This window comes from Myotis yumanensis, unplaced genomic scaffold (genome assembly GCF_028538775.1).
Source record: "Myotis yumanensis isolate MYYU_CA2020_CCGP unplaced genomic scaffold, mMyoYum1.0.hap1 SCAF_11, whole genome shotgun sequence".
Lineage (NCBI taxonomy): Eukaryota > Metazoa > Chordata > Mammalia > Chiroptera > Vespertilionidae > Myotis > Myotis yumanensis.
Window position 1 is genome coordinate 36,187,837 of NW_027223762.1, and position 26,362 is coordinate 36,214,198.

The following is a 26,362-nucleotide window of genomic DNA, read 5'->3' on the forward strand; positions in this document are numbered from 1 at the left end:
GTAATGTAAATATCTGATATGCAGGATGTATTTTCATTGTTACAAATTGAACATTATTAAAGCATAGTGATTAATCACAAAAACAATATGTAATTATATGTGTGTTTTCTGATGGTCTTAGGCGACCCCTGTGAAAGGGTCGTTCAACCCCCAAAGGGGTCGCGACCCACAGGTTGAGAACCGCTGCCTTAGAGGATCTAGCTGGCAATGTGTATCTGCATCCTGGTTTCTGGCACAAGAACATTTAGAACGCTTGGCGTTTCCTGAGTGATGAGTGCCTTCGGTATGAGATGACTCTTGGCTGAAGTGCTCCTAGGTACCTGCAGGATGGGTGCTAGTCTCCAGAAAGACCAAGGCCTGATTAGAGAGTTGGAACTTTCAGCTGCACCTCAGGATCTCTGAAGAGGAGAGAGCAGCTGGGGAGTGAGTTCATCAATAATGGTCAATGGTTTAATCAAGTATGTCGACATAATGAGATAATTTCTCAACTACAGGGTTTGGAGAACTGAAGGGTTTCTGAATGCATCAAGGTGTTGGGAGGGTGACACACCCAGAGAAAGCATGGAAGTTTCCGTACCCTTCCTGCATTCCTTGCCCTATACATCTCTTCCACTTGGCTGTTCCTGAGTTATATGTTTTACGATAAAACAGCAATAGCAAATAAACTGTTTTCTCAGTTCTGTGAGCCATTCTAGCAAATTACTGAACCTGAGGTGGGATCATAGAAACTTCCAATTTATAGCCAGCTGGTCAAGAAGTAAGGGAGGGGAGACCTGGACTTGTGATGGCTCTGAAGTGAGGGCAGTCTTGTGGGACTGAGCCCTTAACCTGGAAGTCTTGTTAACTCCCATATGGTCAGAATTGAAATGAATTGTAGAACATCCAGTTGGTGTCTGAAGAAAACCGGATCATTGTTTGGTATAGAAAATCCATATATTTGCTGTCAGAAGTGACTATTCTAACAATTCTGCAGTAAATTTAAAATAGGTGAGCTTGCAAGAAAGAGGAGGAAATTCTGTTTATCAAAAAGAAAGTAGGAACTAAAAAACACACTGGTAGGCATATGAAGCTGTTAGGAGAGAGGAGGTACCTAAATTTGTAATGTATTTGTTTTGATAGATTGTCTACTACTAAGAATTGTAATGATACAAAGTTCATTACACTTATGGCAGGGACAAATTAAAAAAACAAAAATTTAATTTCAATTTATATTCATATTTTGTGATTAAAAATGATGATAGTATGATCATAAAAGAGTTTTTTAGTATGAAAATCTATTAAAGTAAAATAAAATTATTCAGGGAAATGTATTGGAAGTTTGAGATTAAGGATGAATAGAAACCTCTACTTCTAAATATCAAAGAAAATATATTTACCTATTTTTTCAATGGATGGTCATAGTAAGATATTTAGATTACATTGGATATTTTTTGAAGGACAGTTTTGTTTAAAAATTCAATAATTTATAGTAAGTTGAAAATTAGAACCTTTACAACTGTATAAACATGATGCATTTTAAATGTTAATTTAAAAATGTGAGAGGGGATATGTGGTTTTAAAAAATGAATAAGAAGGTCTTAGTTTCCTAAGCATGTCTAGAAGAGCTTGTACCTTTGAAAATGAGTTTCCTAAACTGTAAAATGAGCATAATATTCACTCTACTTCAAGAGTAAATTACATATAATATATGTTCAACATGTATTCACTATATACTATAAACTCATACACACACACACACACACACATATATATGCTTTTTGTAAAATGTAATACAATATAATTAAATTTATGAGGGCCTAGAAAAATAACACCTCCCTTAATTTTGAGTCCTTTTTATATGAACTAGACAGACCAAGGAAGATGTCACATGACAAACCCCAGCTGTCAGTCATGAAAACCTGATTCATTTCCAGGTCTATATTTTAAATTGGACACATACATAATGAAATTCCCTATGTGCCACAATTCTTTAAAATTAAGCAGCAAATATGGGAGGGTATTACAAAAACAGATTTGGGAACTAAGGCACTGAAATGTTCAATAAAAAAGAAGCAGGAATTTAGCTTCAGAAACAATCTTTGAAGGGCAATCCTTACCCACTCAATCCCATGTTTGGGGGACAGTTTGCAACTTCTTAAATTTATAATAAGCATTTTGCAACATAAATTCTAAGGCCTATAGCAAGATTATGAAATATATGCCCATTTGGGGGGCCTCTATCTACAGTTCTCAGTAAGTCCATTTAGATGGAGCCAATTACTGAATATTCTCCAGGCAAACCAAGCATACTAGATAATACATCATACTGGAACAAAAGATAATTTCGCTAAGTATATATTTTATATTCTAAACTGTGCTTAATCCTGCCTAAAGGTTGAGTCTGATAATTTAACTAAATGATTTGATAAATAATTTAATAATACGGTATTTACCAAAAAATTCATAATATATAAAATTTTATTAAAGTGTCCAATTATATCTGTAAAGTTATTAATATGCTCAGTATTTTGCAACTTCTTCCAATCATTTTCCAATATTTAGTTTAATTTATATTTGTAAAGTTTCTGCTAAGCTAGGAAAGTTTGAAACTGATTAGGTTCATTAAGCTGATATTATTTTTCCAACTTTCACAGTGGCAATTTTAAAGGCATTTTGCTTATACCCACTGTGAAGATATCATGTTGTGTTCTATGAAGTATATACAAATGTATAAGACAGTCTCTGAACTCAAGGAAATTAACAATCTTATCATTGATACAGAAACACTGAAAGTACTATACAGTGAACAGCACCTAGATTCTACAATTAACATTTTACTATACAGTATTTCCTCTTATTACTATATTTGCTTTATCTATATTTTATTTTTATGTACATAACTATTCACCTGTCTATACATCCATCAATTCATCTTATATTTTTAATAAATTTCAAAGAAATTTGCCGACATAAGTATGCGTCACCCCTAAATACTTTACCATATCTACCATTAACTAGAGTTTAAATTAAATTTTAATGGTTCTTAAATAAAATTTACAAACATGAAATGCACAAATCTTAAGTGTACCATTTGCAGATTTGTACAAATGCTTATGCCTCTGTAACCCAAACTCCTATCAAGGCATAGAACATTATTGTCACCAAAAAATTTCCCTTATACCCATTCCCAGTCAATCCTCATCCCAACTACTGTGATTTTTTTCAATCAAAAATTAGTTTTGTAGATAATTTTTAAATCCAAAATTTAAAACTGAGAGTGATCATTAGGCTGAGGAATGAAAGGATATATAGATATATGATAAAGTAAATATGGCAAAATGCCTAACAGTTGTAGAAGTTAGGTGTTGGGTATATGGGTGTGCCAATTATCAACTGATCATCTCTCAGCTCTAAATCTACCTTTCTTTGCCCTGCTTTATGACTCTGGAATGAGACTCTAAACATTTCTCCTCCACCACCTTAAGAGAGGGCAATGGAATGACCCTGTAAGGTAGTAGCAGCAGAGACACTTCCCTTCCAGATTCCGGCCCTCCATTATTATTATTCAACATGAAAGCCCAAGGGCTTTGGGAGGAGACAGGTTCCAGCTGTGGCCTCAGGTCCCAGTCTCCCCTGACAGTGGTCACTTCTACAGACCATGCAGCCATGGCAGATATGCCCTCTCTGAAGACGTTCGTTCCCATATTTTAGGAAGAAGAGCTCTCTCCCATGGGATTTCGCTTCCACATCCTAAAAGGAGAAACTACACTTTGCATCTGCTACTGCTTGGACCCTTAGACAGAGAGCTCTTTTACTCCTTTGAATAGTTAGCCACTCCTTCTCTTGTTCTGCTTAACAATTCACCATATTCAATTTTCGAATAACCTGTATATTTCTGTTTCTTAACTGAACTAAGACTACAATAAAGGATATTCATTGTACCGTGGATGTTACACACATTAAAATATACAGACACCCAACTGAATTTCTCTCCTAACCCCCATTATTGATAGAGTCTACACCTGTCATGCTATTTCAAGCCTCTACATATAGCACATGCTTTTCCAGGGACAAAGGTATTCCAAAATACTAGTGGACAAATGATGCTCAGTGTTACCCAGGGAATGACCCTTCTTTCCCAAACCTCCTGAAGACTTGGGCTTGCTCAAGATCCAAGATAATGTAATGTCTGTAAACATTCTTTCAAACTGACACACAAAGACTGCCAATGTGTGTTCTTCCACCATAAAAAGTTAGTGGTTACGACAAGAATTGGGTTTCTTTCTTGCCTTTGACAGGACCCTTCCTGTGTAGTCAGTCAGTATCAGAAACAGCTATGCACCCTATCGGGAACACGGTGCCAAAAGAAATGCCCCAACAAAAATATGTTGCAGCTGCTCCTGCTCTGGTTGATGCCTTGTTTCCACTAAATTCTAGCAGCTGTGCAACAGAACGTTCTGTGATGATGGAAATATTCCACATTCTGTCACACGGGTTACTGAGCACTTGAAATGTAGTTAGTGTGACTCATGAAATGGATTTTTAATTTTAGTTCATTTTTGTTAATTAAAATTTTAAAAACCACTTCTACAGTCTTGGGCAACACAGTTCTAGAACCTTTTTTCTTTTAAATAAAAATCAGGAACTTAAAGAATGTTTGCATGTTGGGAGTTTTCTGACATAGAAGTGGCGTTTGAAACCACGACCATGCAACTCATGCAAAGAATACAGGCACTGCAGTGTTAAGAGGTCAGAAGTAAAAAGAACTTGCAAGGAACACTGGGAGGGAGCAAGCAAGCAGTAACATAAGAGGGAAACCAGAAAAGTATGGCTGAAAGCAATTCAAGGGGGAGGGAGTCATTCGGCCAAAAATGCTATTGATAGATCAAGTTGAAAAGTAAGGTATTATTTTTCTTTCCCACAACAGCAAACCCTCCAAAACCGAAGAACAAAAAAACTGAAAGACACCACTTGGAGTTCATTTACCAACGATAAAGGAAAACCAGAAGTTATACTGTTATCTGGTATAGATATTTCATTCATATTCATTACATATATGCTATTGCAGAACAATACGTCTTCCTTTTTAAATCCACGTGAAGCAGGGTTTCAGCGAGCACAGCAATTGTCTTGGGCAGAATTATAAATGAAAACCTCTTAAGTTGTCTCACCAGCTGAGACGGCCTGAAACAATCAGTGTCTCCCATTCCACTCCCACGCTTTCCTCAGAAATGCAGGTGTGGCATCATTTTTAGGTAACGATGGTTTAAAGAACATAACAGTTTCCAAAAGAGAATGGGCAAAACTGTCAACATTCACAAAGGGCGTAGAGAAAAAGTTAGACCCGTGGACCATGAGCTCCAGGACCGGAGGGGTTCACCTCCCACAAAGCAGGCGTTCAGTTTTTGTCATTTAACTTTAAAGAGTTGCATCTTACAACTGCGCGGAGGGGACCCTACGGAATACTAAGCGGAGAAGGACCCGCGAGCTCGCGGCACCCGCCCGGTGTATCAACACTCGGGTAGAGAAGGCAACGCTGGACGGCGCACAATTGCATCCCGGACCCTAAAGTTTAAAGGAAAACCCCTTGTCCTCCGTCCCGGGCTCACCTGCCTCCGGAGTGGGGAAGACGCGTGGCTCCGGAGCCTCAGACGGGGCGTCCCGCAAACCCCTCACTTCGTCGCCGGACACTCCCTGGGGTGCAGGGTCCCCCTGGCTGGGGAAGTAGGACCCGGGAGGGCGCGGCGCGCTGGCTCGGTCTAGCCTAGCGTCTCGGAGCAGCTGCAGCCACTGATTCCTCAGGTTCCCTCCCCGCGAGGCCGGTGAACGCGTTTACTCCGCCGCCTCGTCGCTTAGCAACACTAGAAGCCGTCCAGTCTTCCGGACACGTCAATTCCTCCCGCCCCTCCAGAGTGTGAATAGTTTTTTAAAAGATTGTGTTTCCGGGTCGAGGGGTGCCGTGCATAGCGGAAGGTCTCTTTACCTCCCACATTGACCCCGGGGGTTGGATAAAGTCTCAGGGGCGCACGTGCGGATGAGGTAGCTCAGGAGTCTGACTCCACTCCCTCCATTTACGCACGCCGCCCCTCCCACCATCTGCTGCCCAAACCATCCGCCGGTCGCGGTTCTCCAATCACAGCGGCTCGCCCCCGGGGACTACTTTTCCACAGGGGAGAAGCGCAGAGAGAAGAACGTGAGACGTCTCTGTGGCCTCGGGAAGTGTAGTCCAACACCTGAAGAAATTCGGTTGGAGACTGCGCTGGAATCGGGGCAGCCTAAACTACAGTTCCCAGAGGGCTCCGCGGTCGGGAGCGGAGCCTTTTCTCTCTCTTTCTCGGCGCTCGCTCTTCCCCATTCGGCCCCACCGTAGAGGTGACCTGACTCCCCGAGTCTCATTGTGCAGGTGCTGGAATTGTCCGCGCAGTTTCCAATCATGGTGAGTGTGGGCCCCTAGATTTTGCCTTCATTCCCTTATGTGGAGATTCTTGCGCTTGGAGGACTTTTGGGGGAGGGCTGTGCAAAGCACTGTCCTTCGCGCCCTTTGGAAAACCCCGACTCATCTGAGGACTGTCGCAGTGACCCAGTAATTGGGAAGGGGTTGATTTCTACCTGGGGCGGGGGTCCTTGGGAAGGTGCGATCTCAGTCCTGCTGCACGGCGCGGGTACAAAAATATGAAGCTGTGGATTGTCTCCAAGCAAGAAATGGGGTTTGATACTGGGAGGGGGTGGAGGGCTTCCTAACCTTTTTTCTACTCTTTTGCCCACAGTGTTTTTAAGGGCTTTTGTCACAAAGCCCTTGAAAGCCGAAGGCCCTCGACTGTAAAGATAGTGTTTACCTGGTGCTCCAGATTACCATCTACGCTTTCGGGAGACGAGTTTCAGCCATATCTAATTTAATGTCATTTAAAACCTGCTCATTGATCTTGTGTAATACTGGGACGTGCTGCAGTGACAGCATCAGTAGCCCAATAACTGGTGCAGATATTCTTTTACTGATCTGTATGTTTTGAAATCGAGAGCTACTACTTTTAAATGTTACACAACTTAACCATCTTGTCATGAAGATCTGGATGCGTAGATTACCACGTAACCTTGTCTCAGCTGAAAGGAGAAGGGGGGATGGTGAGGGAACTCTGACGTAGTAATGATCTGCCCGCTGTTTGAAGGTGACATTTGACATCACACTGAAAAATTGCTTCAGTTTTTGTATTTATAGTTGAGACTATTTTTCCTCCGTTATCTCAAAATACTCAAATGGGTGGGGAGTGTGGGAAAATATTTGAATGAATTGGAAATTTTCCAGAACCTGAAAATGCTATTGATAGACCAAGTTGAAAAGTAGGGACAGCTACTAATTCTCAGTTAGACCTAGATTTCTTACTTATTTCATCAAATAACGTAATTATTTAAATAATGGTTCATTGGTTCCTGACCTAATCTTGGCAAGAAAGCAGAGGTTTATTATCAGAGAACTTCAGGCTTTATAATTTTAAAATTGATGGAACCTTTTAAAGGTTATTTTGACAAATCTCCCCACTTCAAATCTTAAAATTGAGTTTATTGAACCCCAAAGAGAATGTGATTTGCTCAAGGTCACACAACAGTTTGCCTACAAGGGTCTCACACTCTTTCCATTTTACCGTATTGTGTCATACAGATACTTATCAGGTCATTCTGAAGTTTTGTTTTTAGTAGCTGAGGTTCTTGATGAAGGTGCAAGCTCATGCTGCAAATATAAACTAAAGTATGGTATCAGCATTTATATTACCTGATAGCTTTATTCCTTGCAATTCAGAATATTGGAATTCTAGAATTGGAAGGGAATATGGAGATTCTTTAATCTTAAAATATAGCCTGGTGAGGTCAAATGATTTTCCCAAGGTCACAGAGAGCTCTTGAATCCCTATTCTTGTGTTGATTTGCTATGCGGTAGATCAAGCCAGCCTCACCCCTGGAAGGTCACTGAGCACCAGATAACACAGAGACCTCTATGAGGACCAATCCTCCTGTCATGACTCAGAATCTCCATACCTTCGCAGGAGAGCGGATGAACAATCACTGAGCTAGAAAAGAGCCATCTTCTGTAAGCTATTCAAAGCAAAAATTTTTTTAAAGGAGAGAATTCTTTGCTTGCGTTCCTCCTCCATAGGAAGTGACAGTAAGAATAAACTATATGAAGAAATCAGAATAATACTGTTTGTCTTTTATGTTACAGAAATATATATATAAATCAGAAAGCAAAAGAAGAATACATGGGTCTTTCTGTAGAATAACAGAAGGAACACTTAAATTCAAGCTTTACAAGTAAGACTTGAACACATGTATAGACAGAGCCTGCATCTGTAGGAAGGTCATTAGTGCCCTGCCAAGAGCAAAGGCATGTCTTCTTTGGATCTTGGCAAACTGCCCAGATATCTAAGCAAAGAATAGTAACCTGTCTTCACACTGTAACTTTGTGAAAAGTCAGCGGGAATCTCCCAACCTCCTGCTTTTCAACAGTCATGTTCCGAAGAGCAGAAAGAACCAGATGTGCAGTTTGTTCTTTCCCTTTTGATCATCAAACATTCAGACACTAACTAGGCTTCATGCTACTCTTAACAAGATGGAATTACCTACCTGTGAAAATAATTTGCTCAAAGATACAGAAGAAGGTAACTGCTGGGGTAGAATTACTAGCTGTTCATTAGTTGGCCACAGAGCCTTCACGAAGGACTCTGATACTGTGAACACATCTTTTTAATAGCTAAAATTAATACCTAAAATTGATTGCATCATTCTGTTATAACCATCTGCCTGACTTTCTGGGAGATTAAGCTTTACAGATAGTGATATTTACTTCCCTCTCATTTCTTTTTTTTTTTAAATATATATTTTATTGATTTTAGAGAGGAAGGGAGAGAGAGAGAGATAGAAACATCAATGATGAGAGAATCATTGATTGGCTGCCTCCTGCACGCCCCCTACTGGGGATTGAGCCCGCAACCCAGGCATGTGCCCTTGGCCGGAATCGAACCTGGGACCCTTCAGTCCGCAGGCTGACGTATCCATTGAGCCAAACCAGCTAGGGCTTTCCCCTCATTTCTTATCCCAACTTGCTTTGCGCTGAAGTAGCATGTGTTTATAGTTTTCTTAATCCTTATTTTCATTCAGTTAACAAATATTTGTTGAGCACTCTATGGACTGCACCTTTGAGTCCAAGGTGGACCGCTTCCAGTTCACAGTCTGAAATGGACTGGTGTGGGGAGTGGAGGTGGTTCACAGTCTAGTAGAAAATAACAGACATGTAAATAGGAAGCCACAGGCTATAAGAGTCCTTAAAGGAAAATTCTGTGGCGACAGATCTATAATTATAGCTCTTGCTACACACTGTTATTAATGCTTTGTATGTTAATTCTTAATCCTTACAACTACCTTATTTGTTAAGCAGCTGCTATTATTATCTCCATTTCACTGTAGGGAACTTGCCAGGAACATAACGATACACCTAATGAGTTGTGGAGTGAGGATTTGAATCCAGAAGTCTAGTCTAAAGGCCATCTCTTTACTACAATCTACTGCCTCTCTAACCCTTTGGCCTAAAATAGTACCAGGTACATAATAGAGGTTCCGTGGTATATTGCTTAATAAATGAAGTGAGAACAGTTCATCCATTGATTTATAAGACTATACATATCATTGGAACTAGTGACCTAAAATAATTTTGCTAACTATACCAGGGACTACGGTGGTCACTAAGTTTCCAACTTTCTCAATGCTGTATTCAAAGTATATAGTAATAAAATATCTTAAATAATTTTTGTAGTGTGTTAGGTTTGCTTCCAAACAATTATTTTACAGTTCCACGTTTTTGGTAGTAATTTTACAAGATCCAGCTATTCCTTCAGTAATTGCGTTCCAACTGTGTTCAGGGCATTGTTCTAGGTAGTTGGAATACAATAAATAAAATAGACAAGGCCCCTGTCATTAAGGAGTTTGCATTCTAACGAGGGAAGAGGAATAATTTCTTCCTTTTTCTCACCTACTCCAAGTGGAGAAGGGGAAATGACAAAATTAAAAACATGTGAATGCCATATTATAGAAAGTAACCATATACAATGTTCTTTATGGATCTAAAATCTACTTGGGAACATAGATGTGTGTTTGCATTAAAATTTGTTTATTTGGGGAATTATCGTATTCTGTATTTAGAGATAGGGATGGGGGAGAGACATGGGAAGTCAGGGAGAAACCTCCATAGTTTTCTCCTTTTTTTTCCATTCCCTCCTGGTCACATGTTTGAGGAAGAAATTGCACTCATAGTCTGCTATGATCAGATTCATTTCTCTACAACTTGGCCCTTATTTCCTGAACTTCAGAGGTGAGGGTTGGAAAGTTAGAAAGATTCTTCAAGGTGGTAGTCTCCTTCCATCCCAGAGGCATGTCTCCTCTGGAAGAGGGAATTCTAAATATTAAAAAAAAACAAATGCTTCTATCCCAGTCAGTAGGCCACTTCTCTCAGACAAGTAGCAATAGAGGTGTCAAGTAGACGTCCATTTACCTAGCATTGTCAAAGGAATAGTCCACTTGATTGAACTTTCCATCTACTTACACTTACCCATTGTTTCCAAACATTTTTGTTTAGCTCTTTTTAATAGAACTATTTCTCTTTTTAATTCTCTGAGCTTAATTTATTTTCATGACTTGGGATCATCACTTTGAATATTAGTTGTTTTTGTACACATGTTCCTATTTTGTTTGGGGTCTGTTGAGATCTATAAAGCAACTTCTCTCTATTGTAACAAGTGTGCTCTTTGTACTTTTCCCCCTTCCTCCCTTTTAAAATTCATTTCCCTTTGGAATCAGGTTGTCAGCTGTCATTACATGTTGCTGTTGTTATTTAATATTAAAATTTATTATACTAATAATTCAGATGTTATTTTTTTCTCAAAAAATAAAGACTTCTTTTTCCTCTGCCAAGTAGATAAGTTGAATCATGATTAATAATTTTATTAAAACTTTTAGGCTCATTGTGAATGGAAAATTTTAACCACTGTCACTCCTTTTCCTGGTGTAAAAGATTCTGTTGAGCAGATAGACGTGGGGAGTTATTTACGTAAGAGAATTTGTAGGGTTCTAATGGCTGCCAGGGTTTGTATCACAACATAATGCACTTCAACATTGGTAGGCCTATTTTAGTGGTAAAATGTCCTTTAAAAGATGGATGAGATTACGTAAGTAAATCCAGTAAAACAGTAAGAGTTAAATGATGCCACCTAAATATGCAGCCAAAGGGAACAGGTTAAAGAAGTTGCTTAGCTAATTTGTGCATACTGTATTTCCTGGGACAGGTCTGGGATAAGTTAGTTTTCTACTAATCCACACACAAAGAGACTTTAAAGTTTTGCATTAACTTTTAAAGTATGTTGTTGTCTTACTATAGAGAAACTCCTGAATATCTTTAGGGTAAAATAGAACTTTTTAATAAGATGTTGATGGATCTCTTTCATTACAGCCTGAACCAGTCAGAGTCCTTGTGACTGGAGCAGCTGGTCAAATCGCATATTCGCTGCTGTACAGTATCGGAAATGGATCTGTCTTTGGTAAAGACCAGGTAGGGGTAACTGCCTATAAATCTTAAACTAAAAAGATTGTCAATAAAGCCCTGCATTTATGTAGTGCAAAGAAAGTTTTAAATGGTGAAGGAATGGGTAATCCCAATTAATGTACTAGGCACACTGCTATAAATGTGTATTTATACATTCTAAAGTGTTCATTTATCCATTTTCTTCATCCATGGATAGTGAATTCTTCCTTCATGCCAAATACTGTACTTAGCTTTCCATAAACTCAAATCAGATCTACAGATTCAGGTGGCATGTCACTTCAGTTTGATATTTCTTCCATGTATTTATGTATTCCATGTGTCTCTCCTTTAAAATTCAGTATTAGTGATTCCTCTTACTATGTCTGTTAGCAACCATTGCTGGTTTTATAGCATTCATTTTTCCAAAAGTGACATCATACTAGATACCTGACCTAAAATAATGATGACTAATTAGTGGGAATTATACACATATACACAACAAATAAGCAAAAACTTTTAAAAGGTCTTTTTTTGTGACATAACCTACACTGACAGATACTGAACTTGCCATTTATTTGACAGCCTATAATTCTTGTGCTGTTGGATATCACTCCCATGATGGGTGTCCTGGACGGTGTCCTAATGGAACTGCAAGACTGTGCCCTTCCCCTCCTGAAAGGTATGTTAGAGAGTGGAAGAGAGAGGGATTTTTTAGTATTTTATGTCTTTCAAAAACTAGATTTCAGATTTTTGTTAACCTGTCAATTAGAAATTATTTCATAAACGTCGTTTGGTTTTGTTTCTAAAATTTCAACTACTTGGTAAGATATATATCAAAAATAAGTAAGTATAATTATATACCAAGAATAAATAAGGGTAAAAGCGAGAAATAACCAGTGTAAAGTAAAAGACTATACTTTTATCCACCAAGCTTATATATAACTTACTAGAGGCCTGATGCATGAAATTCGTGCAAGAGTAGGCCTTCCTTCCCCGGCTGCTGGCTTCCCTCTGGCACCTGGGATCCGGGCTTCCCTCACAGCCCCAGCTTCATCCGGAAGGGCGTCAAGTCTAATTAGCATATTCTACTTTTATTATTATAGATTTTACTAATTAAGTATAGTATTGCACAAGGGTTGTACACCTGAAATTGTCTACACTGTGTTGTTATTTAAAGTCTATTTAAATAGTAATAGTAGCATCCTGTAATGGAGAACTTTTTTTAACTCTGTCTTCCAGAGCCATATGCTGCTATGTGGCTGGAAATGGGTTGATCCCTCATATATAGATAGTCCCATCCCATCTGCCAGTCATCTGATGAGATATAGTATAAATTGTTATAATCATCTACTACATAGTTTGAAAAAGTCCACCAAGGTTCTGATAAGAAAGAGCCTTTGAGAATCATTGAACTATTATATAAATGTAAGACAGAAATCTCGATTGAAAAATTTATTAAAATATTAAGTCAAATCATAAACTAATTTGACTGTTTAGCTTTACCTTTATCATGATCTTTTTCTTTTGATGAGGATTTAATTAATAATACTCTTCTAAAAGTTTGCACAAAGCAAAATATATACCCAAGGAAGCCATGTTCAGAATTCATGTATATGTTCAATAAACATTTATTAGAAAGGATACTGCCATTGAAATCATTAGGTTGCACAATTATGTAAGAAAGCACATTACCCTACCCAAGCTATTCAGCTGGCTCCCTTTCTTCACCTGTTTACAAATCAACTTCCTCTGTTGCTTTTTTCCCATTTTTATTCCTTTCTCTGATGAGTTCCTTCTGCTCTCTAATGGGCCCAGGTTACAGTCAGCTTGTCCTTGCTCAACTGTGGGTATGACAGGAAGGGAAGGCTCAGCAAATAAAAATGTATGGCTGGGAAAAAGATGGATTTATTTTTCTCCATCTAGAGTTCATACATATACCTATTTGGGGGCTTCTAGCAGCCTGACTGTGACAAGGGTTCACTAATCTAAAAATGTATGCTTAATCCTGGTTGTCTTAGTCCATTTGGGCTGTTTTAACAAAAATGCTATAGACTGAGAGGTTTATAAACTACAGAAACTTATTTCTCACAGCTCTGGAGGCTGGGAAGTCAGGGAACAAAGAGCCAGCAGATTGGGTGTCTGATGAGAGACCGATTCTTGGATCATAGATGGCATCTTCTCACCACCCTGCATGGTGAAAGGGATGAGGCAGTGCTAAGGACACTAATCCCATTCGTGAGGGCTTCACCCTCATGACCTAATCACCTTCCAAAGGCCTCACCTCTTAATCCCATCACAAGGAGGGCTAGTTTCAACATAGGGATTTTGTGGAGGACACAAACATTCAGTCAATAACTCTAGTCATGACCTTTTTAATTACTTTTAATACTTAAAGTAATTTTAACTTACAGATTAGGTGAATTAATTTCTTTTTTTTGTATTATCTGTGGTTATTAGCCTGAATAACAAATGTTGCCTTGAAAGTTATCATACTATACCTTTGTATCATAATTTTTGAAATTGAGATAATTATTGACATAGGAAAATAAAATAAACATATTGACATTTCTGCTGGTGTTATTGTTGAATTCTAAATTGTCTTTCTTAGGCCCCCTAACACTTTTTATCAATGTGACATGTAAAAGAAACATTTGCTACAAAGTGAAGGAGTTACTGGATAGATTCAATATGAAAAAGAAAACCTCAGACTTTGGTGTTTAAGTATTTGCATATTTATTGCCATGTTGTTCACAGATGTCATCGCAACGGATAAAGAAGAGGTTGCCTTCAAAGACTTGGATGTGGCTGTTCTTGTGGGCTCCATGCCAAGAAGGGATGGCATGGAGAGGAAAGATTTACTCAAGGCTAATGTGAAAATCTTCAAATCCCAGGGTGCCGCCTTGGACAAATATGCCAAGAAGTCAGTTAAGGTGACCAGTGCAGTAGTATTTGATAGGGCTTTTCATTATAAGCATTTGAAACTTCTGCTCTCAGCATTTAAGTTCAACAAAATTATTTGCTTCCCACCCCCAGTCTATGCAATAGCCAGTAAATACAGATACAGAGTTTTGCTTGATAAGCTCTCCCTTTCTGGGTTTTCCTCTGATGGTGTAGAAATCTATATTTAGAGGTGCTTGAAAATATTTTGCCTATTACTGTTACTTGTAACTTTAATATTATTTTGTAAACCCACAAGGCACAGAATTTTCTGGTGCCTTTGAACTGGGAATATTTGTTCGGACATTGGGGTTGTGTGTGATTGTAGAGGGAGGTGGCTGTAAACTGCATTCTTAGCAATAGGAGATGGTAGCTTCTGAATGCTCGGATTTTCTCCATGCAGTGATATGCTTGTCTGGAGGAGTTGAGTCAGTATGACTTTCTGTTCTTATGATCAAACTATTTTAGTTCCTAAATTTGTCTTGATATTGCAAGAAAGCCTCCTTTTACCAACAGCAGAAGGCTTGCTGGTTAGAGGTTTTGTTGATTTTGATATACTACCTCTGTATTCTGACTTCAGAGAAAGGTAAAATAAATTTATAAGATTTTTAAAGTTGCGAATTATAATATTCTATTATAATACTTCATAGACATCTGATTGTTTGCTTTCTGTAGACTTCATTTTAAATAATTAACTTTTATTTTCTGTAATCATTAGCAGAAAATAATAGAGATGAGCTGAGTAGAAATCCAAAGACCTCTTAGTAAAAAATTACAAGGTTATTTGTTTTGTTTGTTTTTTAATTTAATTTATTGGGGTGACATTGGTTCATAAAATTATAAGGTTGTTTGGATTGCTAAAATCTAGGCTGCTTGGAGTTGTAGTACTATTTGCACAATAGTCGCCTTTCAGCCAAGTGTCCTTTTGGGGGACATACACACTGATATGGAATACTTAGGGGCATAAGATATCATGTCTGCAGCTTACTCTCAAGTGGGCCAAAAATAAAACACTAAGGGATGGGGATGGGGTAAAGAGAGGGAGAGAAATAGAGCAAATTAGAGCATCTGGGTAAAGGAGATGTGGGAGTTAGTCTCTTTAATATACTTTCATCTTTTCTTTAAGTTTGATATTATTTCACAGTTTTGGCTTTTTTAATATATATAAATTGTTTTATTTCAGAAAGGAAGGGAGAGGGAAAAAGAGAAAGAAACATCAATGATGAGAGAGAATCATTGACCAACTGCCTCCTGCACACCCCCTACTGGGGATTGAGCCTGTAATCAGGGCATGTGCCCTGACCAGGAATCGAACCATGACCTCCTGTTTCATAGATCGATGCTCAACCACTGAGCCACACCAGTCAGGTCACCGTTTTTAAAGATGATCATTTCATTAGAGATTTTTAAAACTTAAAAGTCCCTGTATACATTTTCCTATACTGTATTGTAATTCATTGTATCCCATGTCTCCCCTATTTAAAAAAAAAAAAAGCCTAAAATGCTTTTTCCTAAAGATTGATTTAGCAGATACAGAATGGATGGGACTTGGAAATTTGTATTTTGGCAAATATCTCCATTAATTCATAGGATTAGCAAGATTGAAAAACACTTTTCATTCATAAAAACAAATCATTGTCCAAAAGTAAACTGCTTGAGTAGAATTTCTTTCTTGGACTACTTTTATAAGAAGGAAAATTTTATCAATTAATCAAACTCAGAGATAGAGCCTCAGATTACTTTCTCTTTATGAAAAGTAGATAAATGCTGTCTATTTTGGCACAAAACAAAACAGAAAGACATGTACCTTAGATCTTGGACAGCAGCGCTACCTAAAAAGTGACTTATATATACATATGTATATATAATGGTGGTTTTATTAAAGAAATGTTTTCAGTAGTCACAGGGTATCCTAACAAGGGGGGAAAAAGTTTTCAGAAGGGAGGATAGAAACCTACAAGAAGCTAAACTGTTAACTACATATTTAGCTGGCACAAACTTGATACAAAAGCAACATGTTACACGTTTGTCAGTCATGCTGAGACAGTTTAGTTAAGCAGAATATGGTCTATAACGGCTGTAATGGGTTATATCCTAGGTCATCGTGGTGGGAAACCCAGCCAATACCAACTGCCTGACTGCCTCTAAGTCGGCACCATCCATCCCCAAGGAGAACTTCAGTTGCTTGACTCGTTTGGATCATAACCGAGCTAAAGCTCAGGTAAGAAAAATGCCTTTTAAAGTCTCATGAATGTTCAAGTTTATAAAACCTTTTTCTCTCACTTTTTGTCTTTTTATATTTTTTTAAATATATTTTTATTAATTTCAGAGAGGAAGGGAGAGGGAGAGAAAGAAACATCAGTGATGGGAGAAAATCATTAACCTGCTGCCTCCTGTACACCACGCACTGGGGAGCGAGCTGCAATCCAGGCATGTACGCTGGCCGGGAATGGACCTGTGACCTTCTGGTTCATAGGTCGATGCTCAACCACTGAGCCACACCTGGCCAGGCTTTTCTCTCACTTTTAAAGGCAATGAAACTTAGTTTGTGCTTTTTTGTTGTTTTTGCTTAGTAGGAAGCTATTCCAATTATTAGGGAGTCTTTAGAACTGAAAACATTTCTTTAAATCTGGTCTTATAAAGACCAGAGCTGAACTTCCTACTTAATTTTCTCAAGTATATCTCATTTGCTACCTATAATTAAATGTTGTTGCTAATGTCCTCTTAAGATAGTAGTTTAAAAGTATTCACTAGTATAGATAATTCACATAATGGTACATAATTTAGGGTTTTGTTTTGTTTTTTGTCACATATAAAGGAGATTGTAAAATGAAATCTTCAGCTGTATGTATTTGGGTGGTACTGCTTCCTTTTCCCCTAAAACCAAGCAATCAAGTTCAGATTTTTAATTGTTAATTTTATATTCTCATTTTTAATTTTATGTCTTTTTAATATTCTATGTTTCCATAAAATTTCCTACTTTTCACTACTTCGCTAAGTTTTAATTATCATCATTTTTTTCTTACCCCTTGGAGCCTTACATTATGCCAAGGGTTCAGTAACCTGGGTATTAGCCATAGCTTTTTTAAAAATTAAAGGCCATGCCACTCATCTGTGCTGGTTTCCTGGGCTTTCTCAGATCTAGACGATGCTGGTGCCTAGAAGTCATGGCAAAATTCTAGTTCTGGGACATAAGCTCTTTCTCTTCCCCAGTCATTTTCTGGCCATCCCTCCTTATCCACAGGTCATCACTGCCAGGTAGGTATATGAGTGTAGTCCTCTTCTAGAGAAGACAACTTTGTTTAGTTTCAAGAAAACTATTTTTACCAAAAGATGATGTGAGGTCTGCTGTATGCTGAGAATTGATCTTTCAGACCAGGGAAAGAGAAGATAATTTGTTAAACTTCTACTCTAAGCTAAATACTTTACATGTAATTTGCCATTTGATTCTTTTTTAAAATTTTATCTTTATTGTTGAAAGTATTATAGATGTTCCCTCTTTATCCCCCATGGGCCCCCCTCCACCCTGCTCCCACCCACCCCCTCACAACCATTTAATTCTTACAGGAACTGTATGAAATATCCATTCTTATCACTATTTTACAGATAAGAAACCTGAAGCCCAGGAAAGTCAGGGAACCTGCTTCAAGTCATACAGCTAATAAATGATGGTGCCACCTAGATTTGCCTAAGTTCAAACCCTTGTGTGTATTCTTACATAATGGGATCGAGTGACCTACGTCAACTTGCTAGCTCTGTCATCTTGAGAAAGTATATTCAAGCCATAAAATGGAATGATAATTGTATCTATCTCAGAGTAGTCATATGGGTAAAATGAGATAAGATCTATGTTAAGCCCTTATGGTGGTGCCTGTCACATTGTAAAACTCGATAAAGGTTGGCTGCTATTAATTTTTAGTATTATTAAGAGGGATATATGCAAGAGTTGAGAAGAGCCATACCTCAGAAATATCTCCCTGAATATTCCAGTTAATTTAGAAGGTTCTTGGATAACAAACTTAAATTGCAAATAATTCCTGAGAAGATTTAGGCTGTGGGCTGGGTCTTTTTCCTTATTATTTAGCCAGAGTCTGGTGGCTGGGAAGGAATAGGAATTTGACTGGAGGCCGGGGATTTGGGTACTATAGACACTAGCCCAGAAGAGTGGCATGGCCTCTAATTTGGGTGCCTTAGAACATGTACTATTTCACAATTAAGGAAAAGATATAGGTGTTGCCGTTGTAGATTCTGGATGGTTACTTAATTTCATTGTAAGAAGGAGAAAAGGGTAAAATGACACCACCAGCAAATTTCCCATCTTTGCTGTTTCACCTGAGGCCTTGATGGAGGCAGGCACTGGAAAATACTGCTTCCAAAGGTACTGCTAAGTGACACTTTGTCCCAGTGCCCGAAACCATTTTCCTTGTAGGGGTGAAAGTCTGAATGAGGAAAGAGGGAAGAAGAAGCTGTCTCATCAAACTTTAACTTTTGGCACGTGTTCAGCATGCCAGCCTGGCACAGTGACGACTTTTAGAAAGTTTCTGAAGAAGCAGTTTCTTCTTTAATCCAGTGACAAATAACAATCCCAAAGAGGACTTTTTCTTACGTGAATGGTTACTAGTCATACATGATCTGTTTTGGAATTCAGAGGACTTAGCTTCCCAGCAGTTGTTTATCACCTGCAGAACTCCCCTGTGTATTTGCAACCCAGAACTGCTTATGTGTCTGCTGACAAGGTAATTTGGCAGTGAAACCAGTTAGCTGGCATCAGAGGAAGAAAATTGCTAGGGCTGGAGAATTAGTAAAAAAGTGTGTAAGGGAACAAGAAACTGCTGTCCTGCATACGTATTAATTTAAACCAGCTCTGACATGAATGATATTCAGAATTTACATCTGCTGGGTGCCAAGTACTGGACTTTGCTGTCCTGACAGAAGTGGATTAGCTCAAGAGATCAAAAAAACAAGAGGAGGAGGGCAGGCAACAGGGCAGAAGAAGCAAGAGGAGCCTCCTGTGGGGAGGAGAGGCCTAGAGGCAGTGGGTCTTCACTTTACTTCGGAGTGGCTGAAGCTGACATTCAACAGAATGTTCTGAGTTCTTGAGAATATACATCTTGGGTTACTTGCCCAGGTATAAATTTTCCTTTTTCTCTACAATGACAGTTAAATATAAATAGGGCAGTTCTTCCCAAGTCCTTTCAGATCATGGCACACAGAGAAAATGGTACTCATTGCATGGCACACCACTCTACCCCAGCCAGGAAACAGGTCAGTAGCTGGGTACCCCAGAAACCAGCCATCCAGCTAATTCGTGAAGACTGATTGATAGTTAATACTTGCAAAACTCTAGATGAAGCAGGGTTTAGATCAGAAGTAATTTAAAAAGTAAAAAATCCATAAGGATTTTAAGTTAATTCTTAAAATTATCTAACTATTTTAAGATTTAAGAAAACAGGCTCCTCGCACTAGTGGGGTAGATTAGTGTTAGAGCGTCGTCCTGATATGCCAGGGTTGTGAGTTCGATCCCCAGTCAGGGCACATATAAGAATCAACCAATGAGCCCAGCTAGAGTGGCTCAGTTGGTTGAGTGTTGTCTTATGCACCAAAAGGTTGCCGGTCAGGGCACGTACCTGGGTTTTGGGTTTAGTCTCCGGAAGGTAATCAATTGGTGTCTCTCTCTCTCTCTCTCTCTCTCTCTCTCTCTCGCCCCCTCCCGTTCTCTCCCTCCCGCCTTCCTCTCTGTCTCTAAAATCAATCAATTAAAAAATATTTTTAAAGCCCTAGCTGGTTTGACTCAATGAATAGAGCATCGGCCTATGGACTTAAGGGTCCCAGGTTTGATTCCAGTCAAGGGCACATGCCTGGTTGTGGGCTCAATCCCCAGTAGGGGGCATGCAGGAGGCAGCCGATCAATGATTATCTCATCATTCATGTTTCTGTCTCTCCCTTTCCCATCCTCTCTGAAATCAATAAAAATATATTTAAAAAAACATTTATTTAAAGCAGTCTCAACTTATTTTAAGGGTCATAATGAAAGTAAAAACAATTTACTTCTTAGTAAATTAGTGTGAGATGAGTAAAGTCATTGCAAACATTTTAGGTAATGGCCTTTTTCATCCTTATTTTTTTGTTTGGTTAATTATTTGTGTTGTTTTTATTGTTTTTTACTTTCTAATTTTGGAATAATTATAGACGCAGAAGAAGTTGCAAAAAATAGTACAGAGAATCCCATGTACCTATCACGGGCTTTACTCAGTGGTGCCATCTTACATAACTCTATGGCATTATTAGAGCAGGAAATTGACTAGACTACACACATTACCGCTAACGTGTTACTCAGATTTCTGCAGTGCTTACCTTTTTGTATGTCTTTATGAATGATTCTATGACCTTTAATCATATATATAGATTACTATAAATAACCACCATAGTCAAAACACAGAACTGTCCCATAACCCACAAAAGAACTCCTAAAAACACAGAAAACCTTTATCTGTTCTCCATCTCTGTAACTCTGTCATTTTTGAGAATGTTACAAAAATGGAATCATGGGGCAAGTAATCTTTTGAGATTAGCTTTTATTCACTCAGTTTAATGCCTTTAATATCCATCCAAGTTGTTGTATGTTCCACTTCCACTAAGTTGTTGTATGTTCCACTTCCACTTATTTTTCCATTTACTCTGTTTCTTCCATTGTGTGGAGGTTCCACCGTTTGTTTAACTGTTCTTCAAAGACTTTGGGGTTGTTTCCAGTCTGGGGCTATTACCATCCTTGTTTTTAAAATTTCTTTAAAATACGAGACTGTTTTCCCTTTCTTATATGGTTAATGCTCAAAAGGAACTTTGATGCAGTGCTGCTTTTATTTAATATTCAAAAGATATGGACTCTGACACAACTGTTTTTTTTCTCCCATGATTATAATAAGGAAAGAAAAATCACCCACAGTGTCACCCTAACACATCAACTTTTAAAAATTCCTTTTTGCAACATTTCTTTCTGGTTCATCATAAATTCTTCTGTCTAATTAGGAACAAATTATGCACATAACTAACCATAATGTTTTTTCTGGATATTACCTTATCAGGGAAATCAAACAACTGGTTTTACTTAAATCTTTCAAAACATAACTTTTAAACCCTTTCTGTGGTCACTGTACTATATAATTGATGTTCATGTAACCACAAGGCCTACGGGATTCTAAAGTGCTTTCTGAACTTACAGCTAGAGATTGTTACATCTGTTTATAATTTTAGCATTTTGTTTTTTTAAACTCTTTCCTTCAGTTTCCTAGTCTGTAAAACCAGGACAGTCAGACTTTGTTCATCTAAGTCCCTTCCAACTGTAAAATTTTCATATTTAGGAATATTTGAAAATTAGTTCATTTATATATGGTGTATAATAAACATTTCAGCCAAATAAAAGCTTTCTAAATACCTAATTGCTCAGAAGTGCTAAGGCAAGTCTCTAATTAAGTAATAACAACAAAACTAGGGTCACATTTACATATTCAAGCAATATTCACCTCTTGCTTTGTGTTTTATATTTGATAAACCCACTATACTAATAAGTTAACCACAAACTGTATGATGCTCTCTACTCTTAAACAAACAGGTCACAGTTTGAAATGAAAAGCTTTATGTAAGTAATGTATTTGTTTTCTGTTTAACTAGATTGCTCTTAAACTTGGTGTGACTTCTGAGGATGTAAAGAATGTCATTATCTGGGGAAACCATTCCTCAACTCAGTATCCAGATGTCAACCATGCCAAAGTGAAACTGCAAGGAAAAGAAGTTGGTGTTTATGAAGCTCTGAAAAATGACAGCTGGCTCAAGGGAGAATTCATCACAGTAAGAAAAATCTGGGAGCTTGCATAACAGCAAAGCATAAAGAACTCTGAGAGACGCCACATTACTGACCTGCGTGTGCTCCAGGGCTCGGGGGAGGGAGAGACACAAGGAGAGCAGGTCTTGTGCAGTTGTCTAATGACTGCACACTTTGTTTTGGGGTCCTACTACGCCAATCATGATCCATTCTGATCTAATCTGATGCGTGGTAGCCAGCACTGATAGTCGTCTGGTTATCTTTATACAGAGATCAAATTTTTTGAATGAAATATGGTAAACTCTCTGTGGAGATTTGTAGTTTTCTCTTTTTTAAAAAGACTGGTACTTATAACTAAAATGGGTTAGTAAGGCCAACATTGGGTAGTTGCCTGATTTTGGAGGGGACACATTAAGCTATGGTTGCAGTCTTTCACCCCAGGATCAGTTTAGAATTGAGGAAAATGCTGCTGTCATGATCAAGTAACACTGCTGTCTTTGCCCACTCCACCCAGACTGTGCAGCAGCGTGGCGCTGCTGTCATCAAGGCTCGAAAACTATCCAGTGCGATGTCTGCTGCGAAAGCCATCTGTGACCACATCAGGGACATCTGGTTTGGAACCCCAGAGGTGAGGACTCAGTGGTTTGCACAGGCCTTTCTTTCACTTTTGTCCTCTATGCTGTAATGTGACAAGCACATAACCTTAGCAGTGAGGCAGGTTAGGTTCATATCCTGGCTTAGCTGTCCACTAGCTGAGTAACCCTGGGGAAGTTATCTAACCTTTCTGAGCTGTCTTAAGTGAGATGATAAATATATATATATATATATATACTCATGTATATATAAAGTACTTAGCACACATGGTAGGGGAGACATTTTTTCATCTTAAAGCCTATATTAGGTCATAGTTTCATCATTTATGAAATGAGGATTTTGTTTCTTGGACCTACTTCATACATTGATTGGAAATGTGGAATGAGATAATATCCAAGAAAGTTACCCTGTCATAGAAGTGCCTGGTGATGGTTCCTTATACAGTAATGAAGTTATGCATATAGTAAGAATGTGTCACCTGTTTTAATTTCATTAGTCCATGTGTTAGTTGGTTATATAAACTAATTCCTAAGCACCATGAGAATGTAAAAATTGTTTTTTCAGGGAGAGTTCGTGTCCATGGGCATTATCTCTGACGGCAACTCCTACGGTGTTCCCGATGATCTGCTGTACTCATTCCCTGTTACAATCAAGGTAAGGTATTTGGGAATTATTTCCCCCTTTTCCCTACTGGGAAAGTAATTACATGTTTTTATTAATAATTAGAGGTCCAATGCACAAAATTCATGCATGGGTAGGGTCCCTAGGCCTGGCTGGCAGTCAGGGCCAATCTGTGGGGCGACTGTGGGGGAGGGGGAGAGCAGCAAGTGGGCAGTGCCTGGCCAGCCAATCGCCGGCCCCGCCCTCCAAACTCCCCACCCCCACCCCCACCCCCCTGCCAGTTGCCTTCCTCTGTGGGGCAATTGGGGGACCCCCACCTTGGCTGGCCTGAGGCCTGCAAGCTGGGGGCAGCTCCTGCATTGAGGGCCTGCCCCCTGGTGGTCAGCGTGTGTCATAGTGACTGGTCCTTCCACCGGTCTTTCTGCTGTTTGGTCAGTTTGCATATTAGGCTTTTATTATATAGGATGGCATAATGTAATCTAGAAAATTGTTCCTTTACTAAATTAGAAAATGTTCTCAGCTTTAAAGTCATATGAAGCACAACTTCAGATCAACAAAAGACTGAAATTAATCTGGAAAGCAAGATTCAACTCCTCCCACTAGACATATTTTGTTATGCCTCTAATATTGGATACCTACAAGTACTATCTTCTTAATGAAGCAAAAGTTCTCAATATTGTTGCTGTTTATTATAATTATAAAATCATTACTTTTTTTTGTCTGCTAATTAATCCTCATTTAAACAATTTTTTTCTACAGTCAATAAGTTTTAAAATCAAGTGTTGAGTTTGTATCAAAATTATCTGTCAATTAAGATCTGGGTTTTGATTTGCTTCTTTAGAATCAGACTTTAAAACAGATACTCTCTAGATTGAAATTCAAACTAAGTTGTTACTTGCTAGAGGATCAGTAATTGTAAATCTCTTATTTGCAATTATTTTCAAACAGAATAAGACATGGAAAATTGTCGAAGGTCTCCCCATTAATGATTTCTCACGTGAGAAGATGGATCTTACTGCAAAGGAACTATCAGAAGAAAAAGAAACTGCTTTTGAATTTCTTTCCTCTGCCTGACTAGACAATCATTTCGATGTTACTAGATACCCCAAAGCTGAAGAAGCTAAAAGTCGTCTTTGACTCTAGTACCAAGTAATAATAATACTATACTTAAATCACTGGTGAAAAAAACAGCACATTTTAAAGATTGTGTGCTTCTCGGTACAAATTTGTGACGGTTTATTAACATGGTGTTAGTGTTGCAACATCCTAAATAAAACATATATTCAAGTGAAGATAATTCAGACTCTAATTTTTAGCTAATATTTTGTTTCTATTCATTCAGAAAACAAACTTGTATGTTTCCTAGCTTGCTGAAGGGGTTGTGATTTTTTTTTTTTTTAAGCCAGAGGAAGGCAATAAAGATGAAAAATGTCACAAGGCAAGGCATAATTTTCTTACATTTAAATAGAATAGAAAAGTCAATCTTTGATAATGAATCAATCTACTCCAGAATATATTTTTAAACTTTACCTTTTTTAGCTAATTAAACACCAATTATATTTGATTTTAACATTAGCTGTTAAATAGGTTGCAGATAATACTCTGTTAATAGTTTAATACCATTGCATGAAATTAGAAGAATCATTTTCATGATAGAAGAAAAAGGTAATAAGTCTTCCCTTGAGGTATTCCTCTAAAGCAGATAAGGAATCTTTTCATCTCATAACCAGTAGCTGCCACAGGAATTTATGCTTGTGGGATTGTTCTCAATCTAAGCTCATTACTCGAAACATAGCCAGTGCTGTTTAAATAAATAAATAAAGGTATTTTTCCCCCCCAAAATCCATGAGGACAGGAATTGTCCATCCTTTAGTTCTTGTATTTAACTTTTACATAATAGACAATATAAATCTCCCAGGGCCTAATATATAGTGCTGCGTGGGAGCTCAAAAAGTTGGTTGGATGTTATTTTAAATTACCTATATCTCATATTCCATATGTAGAAAAGGAAAAATGAGTGGAAAGTGCTTTTATAACTCCTATTAATTAGATGCATTAAAAATAAAATTTCATATAGGTTTAATTTAAAAATTATATATTCTCTCGGTTCCAAATACATTCTTCCACACTCTGCTTATGACACTGGGACTGGGACTCTGCAAGCATTTCTCTACCAGCCCCTCCCTGCTCCTTGTTAAAAGTCTGCCAGTGAAGGATGCTAGAGGGAGACGAGGAGGCTGAGGAAGAACATGTGCTTGCTCCTCTCCGTTGGCTTCCTGTCATTACCTTCTCTTCACTTTTTATATAAGCCAAAAAAGAAAAGTTAAACATATCTTGAGAAGAGAAATTAATTGGAAGCATAAAGATAAGGTAATTTCATGTAAAAGTAAGAAGAAAATGTTACATGAAGATACAATATAAGCTAAATTAAATTAACTCCAAAAGGTGTTCATCTCTACTTTATTATCCATTTGTGTAAAATAGCCTATTAATTTCATTCTGTAAATTAACCTCACCAATCCTTCAAAATCAGGGATCACATACACAAATGAAACGGTAATACACTTTGGAGAGACCTGGTAGATTACTTACAGAAATGTGATTTCTCACCAACTGTGCTTTTGTGTTTGAATCCTCATGAAAATTTATTATCTCTTTGTGCTATTTACTTCTGTCACCGTAACAAGAGAACAAAGCATCTTATTGCCTCCTCTCTTAATGAACAGAGTCCAGGCCCAGGGAATCGTGCCCTTAAGCAGCATGAAAAATGCTTGTGAAAAGCCCAGGCCTTTCATAAGCATTTTACTAGAATTTGAAGAAATGACACATGGGTGAATTATAGAGCAAAG

The 26,362-nt window shown here is 38.1% G+C and overlaps 2 protein-coding genes across 5 annotated transcripts in view; one reads left to right on the top strand and one right to left on the bottom strand.

Annotated features, from left to right (window-relative positions):
- Positions 1-6,060, bottom strand: part of WDPCP (WD repeat containing planar cell polarity effector) — a 236,986-nt gene extending 230,926 nt beyond the window's left edge. For 2 of the 4 annotated variants that reach the window (XM_070429325.1, XM_070429322.1), the window contains exon 1: positions 5,589-6,052. The gene's annotated coding sequence lies outside the window, so the exon portion shown is untranslated. Of the gene's footprint in view, positions 1-5,588 lie in introns of all 4 variants that reach the window. The other 2 variants (XM_070429324.1, XM_070429323.1) reach the window with 2 other exon arrangements.
- Positions 6,061-6,310: 250 nt separating this feature from the next.
- On the top strand, positions 6,311-24,810 carry MDH1 (malate dehydrogenase 1). Its single transcript, XM_070429327.1, has 9 exons — positions 6,311-6,415; positions 11,471-11,569; positions 12,125-12,221; positions 14,297-14,472; positions 16,578-16,700; positions 22,148-22,324; positions 22,813-22,926; positions 23,457-23,546; positions 24,462-24,810. The coding sequence occupies exons 1-9, from the start codon at positions 6,413-6,415 to the stop codon at positions 24,585-24,587; spliced, it is 1,005 nt and encodes a 334-aa protein (XP_070285428.1). The 5' UTR covers positions 6,311-6,412; the 3' UTR covers positions 24,588-24,810.
- The last annotated feature ends 1,552 nt before the right edge of the window (positions 24,811-26,362 follow it).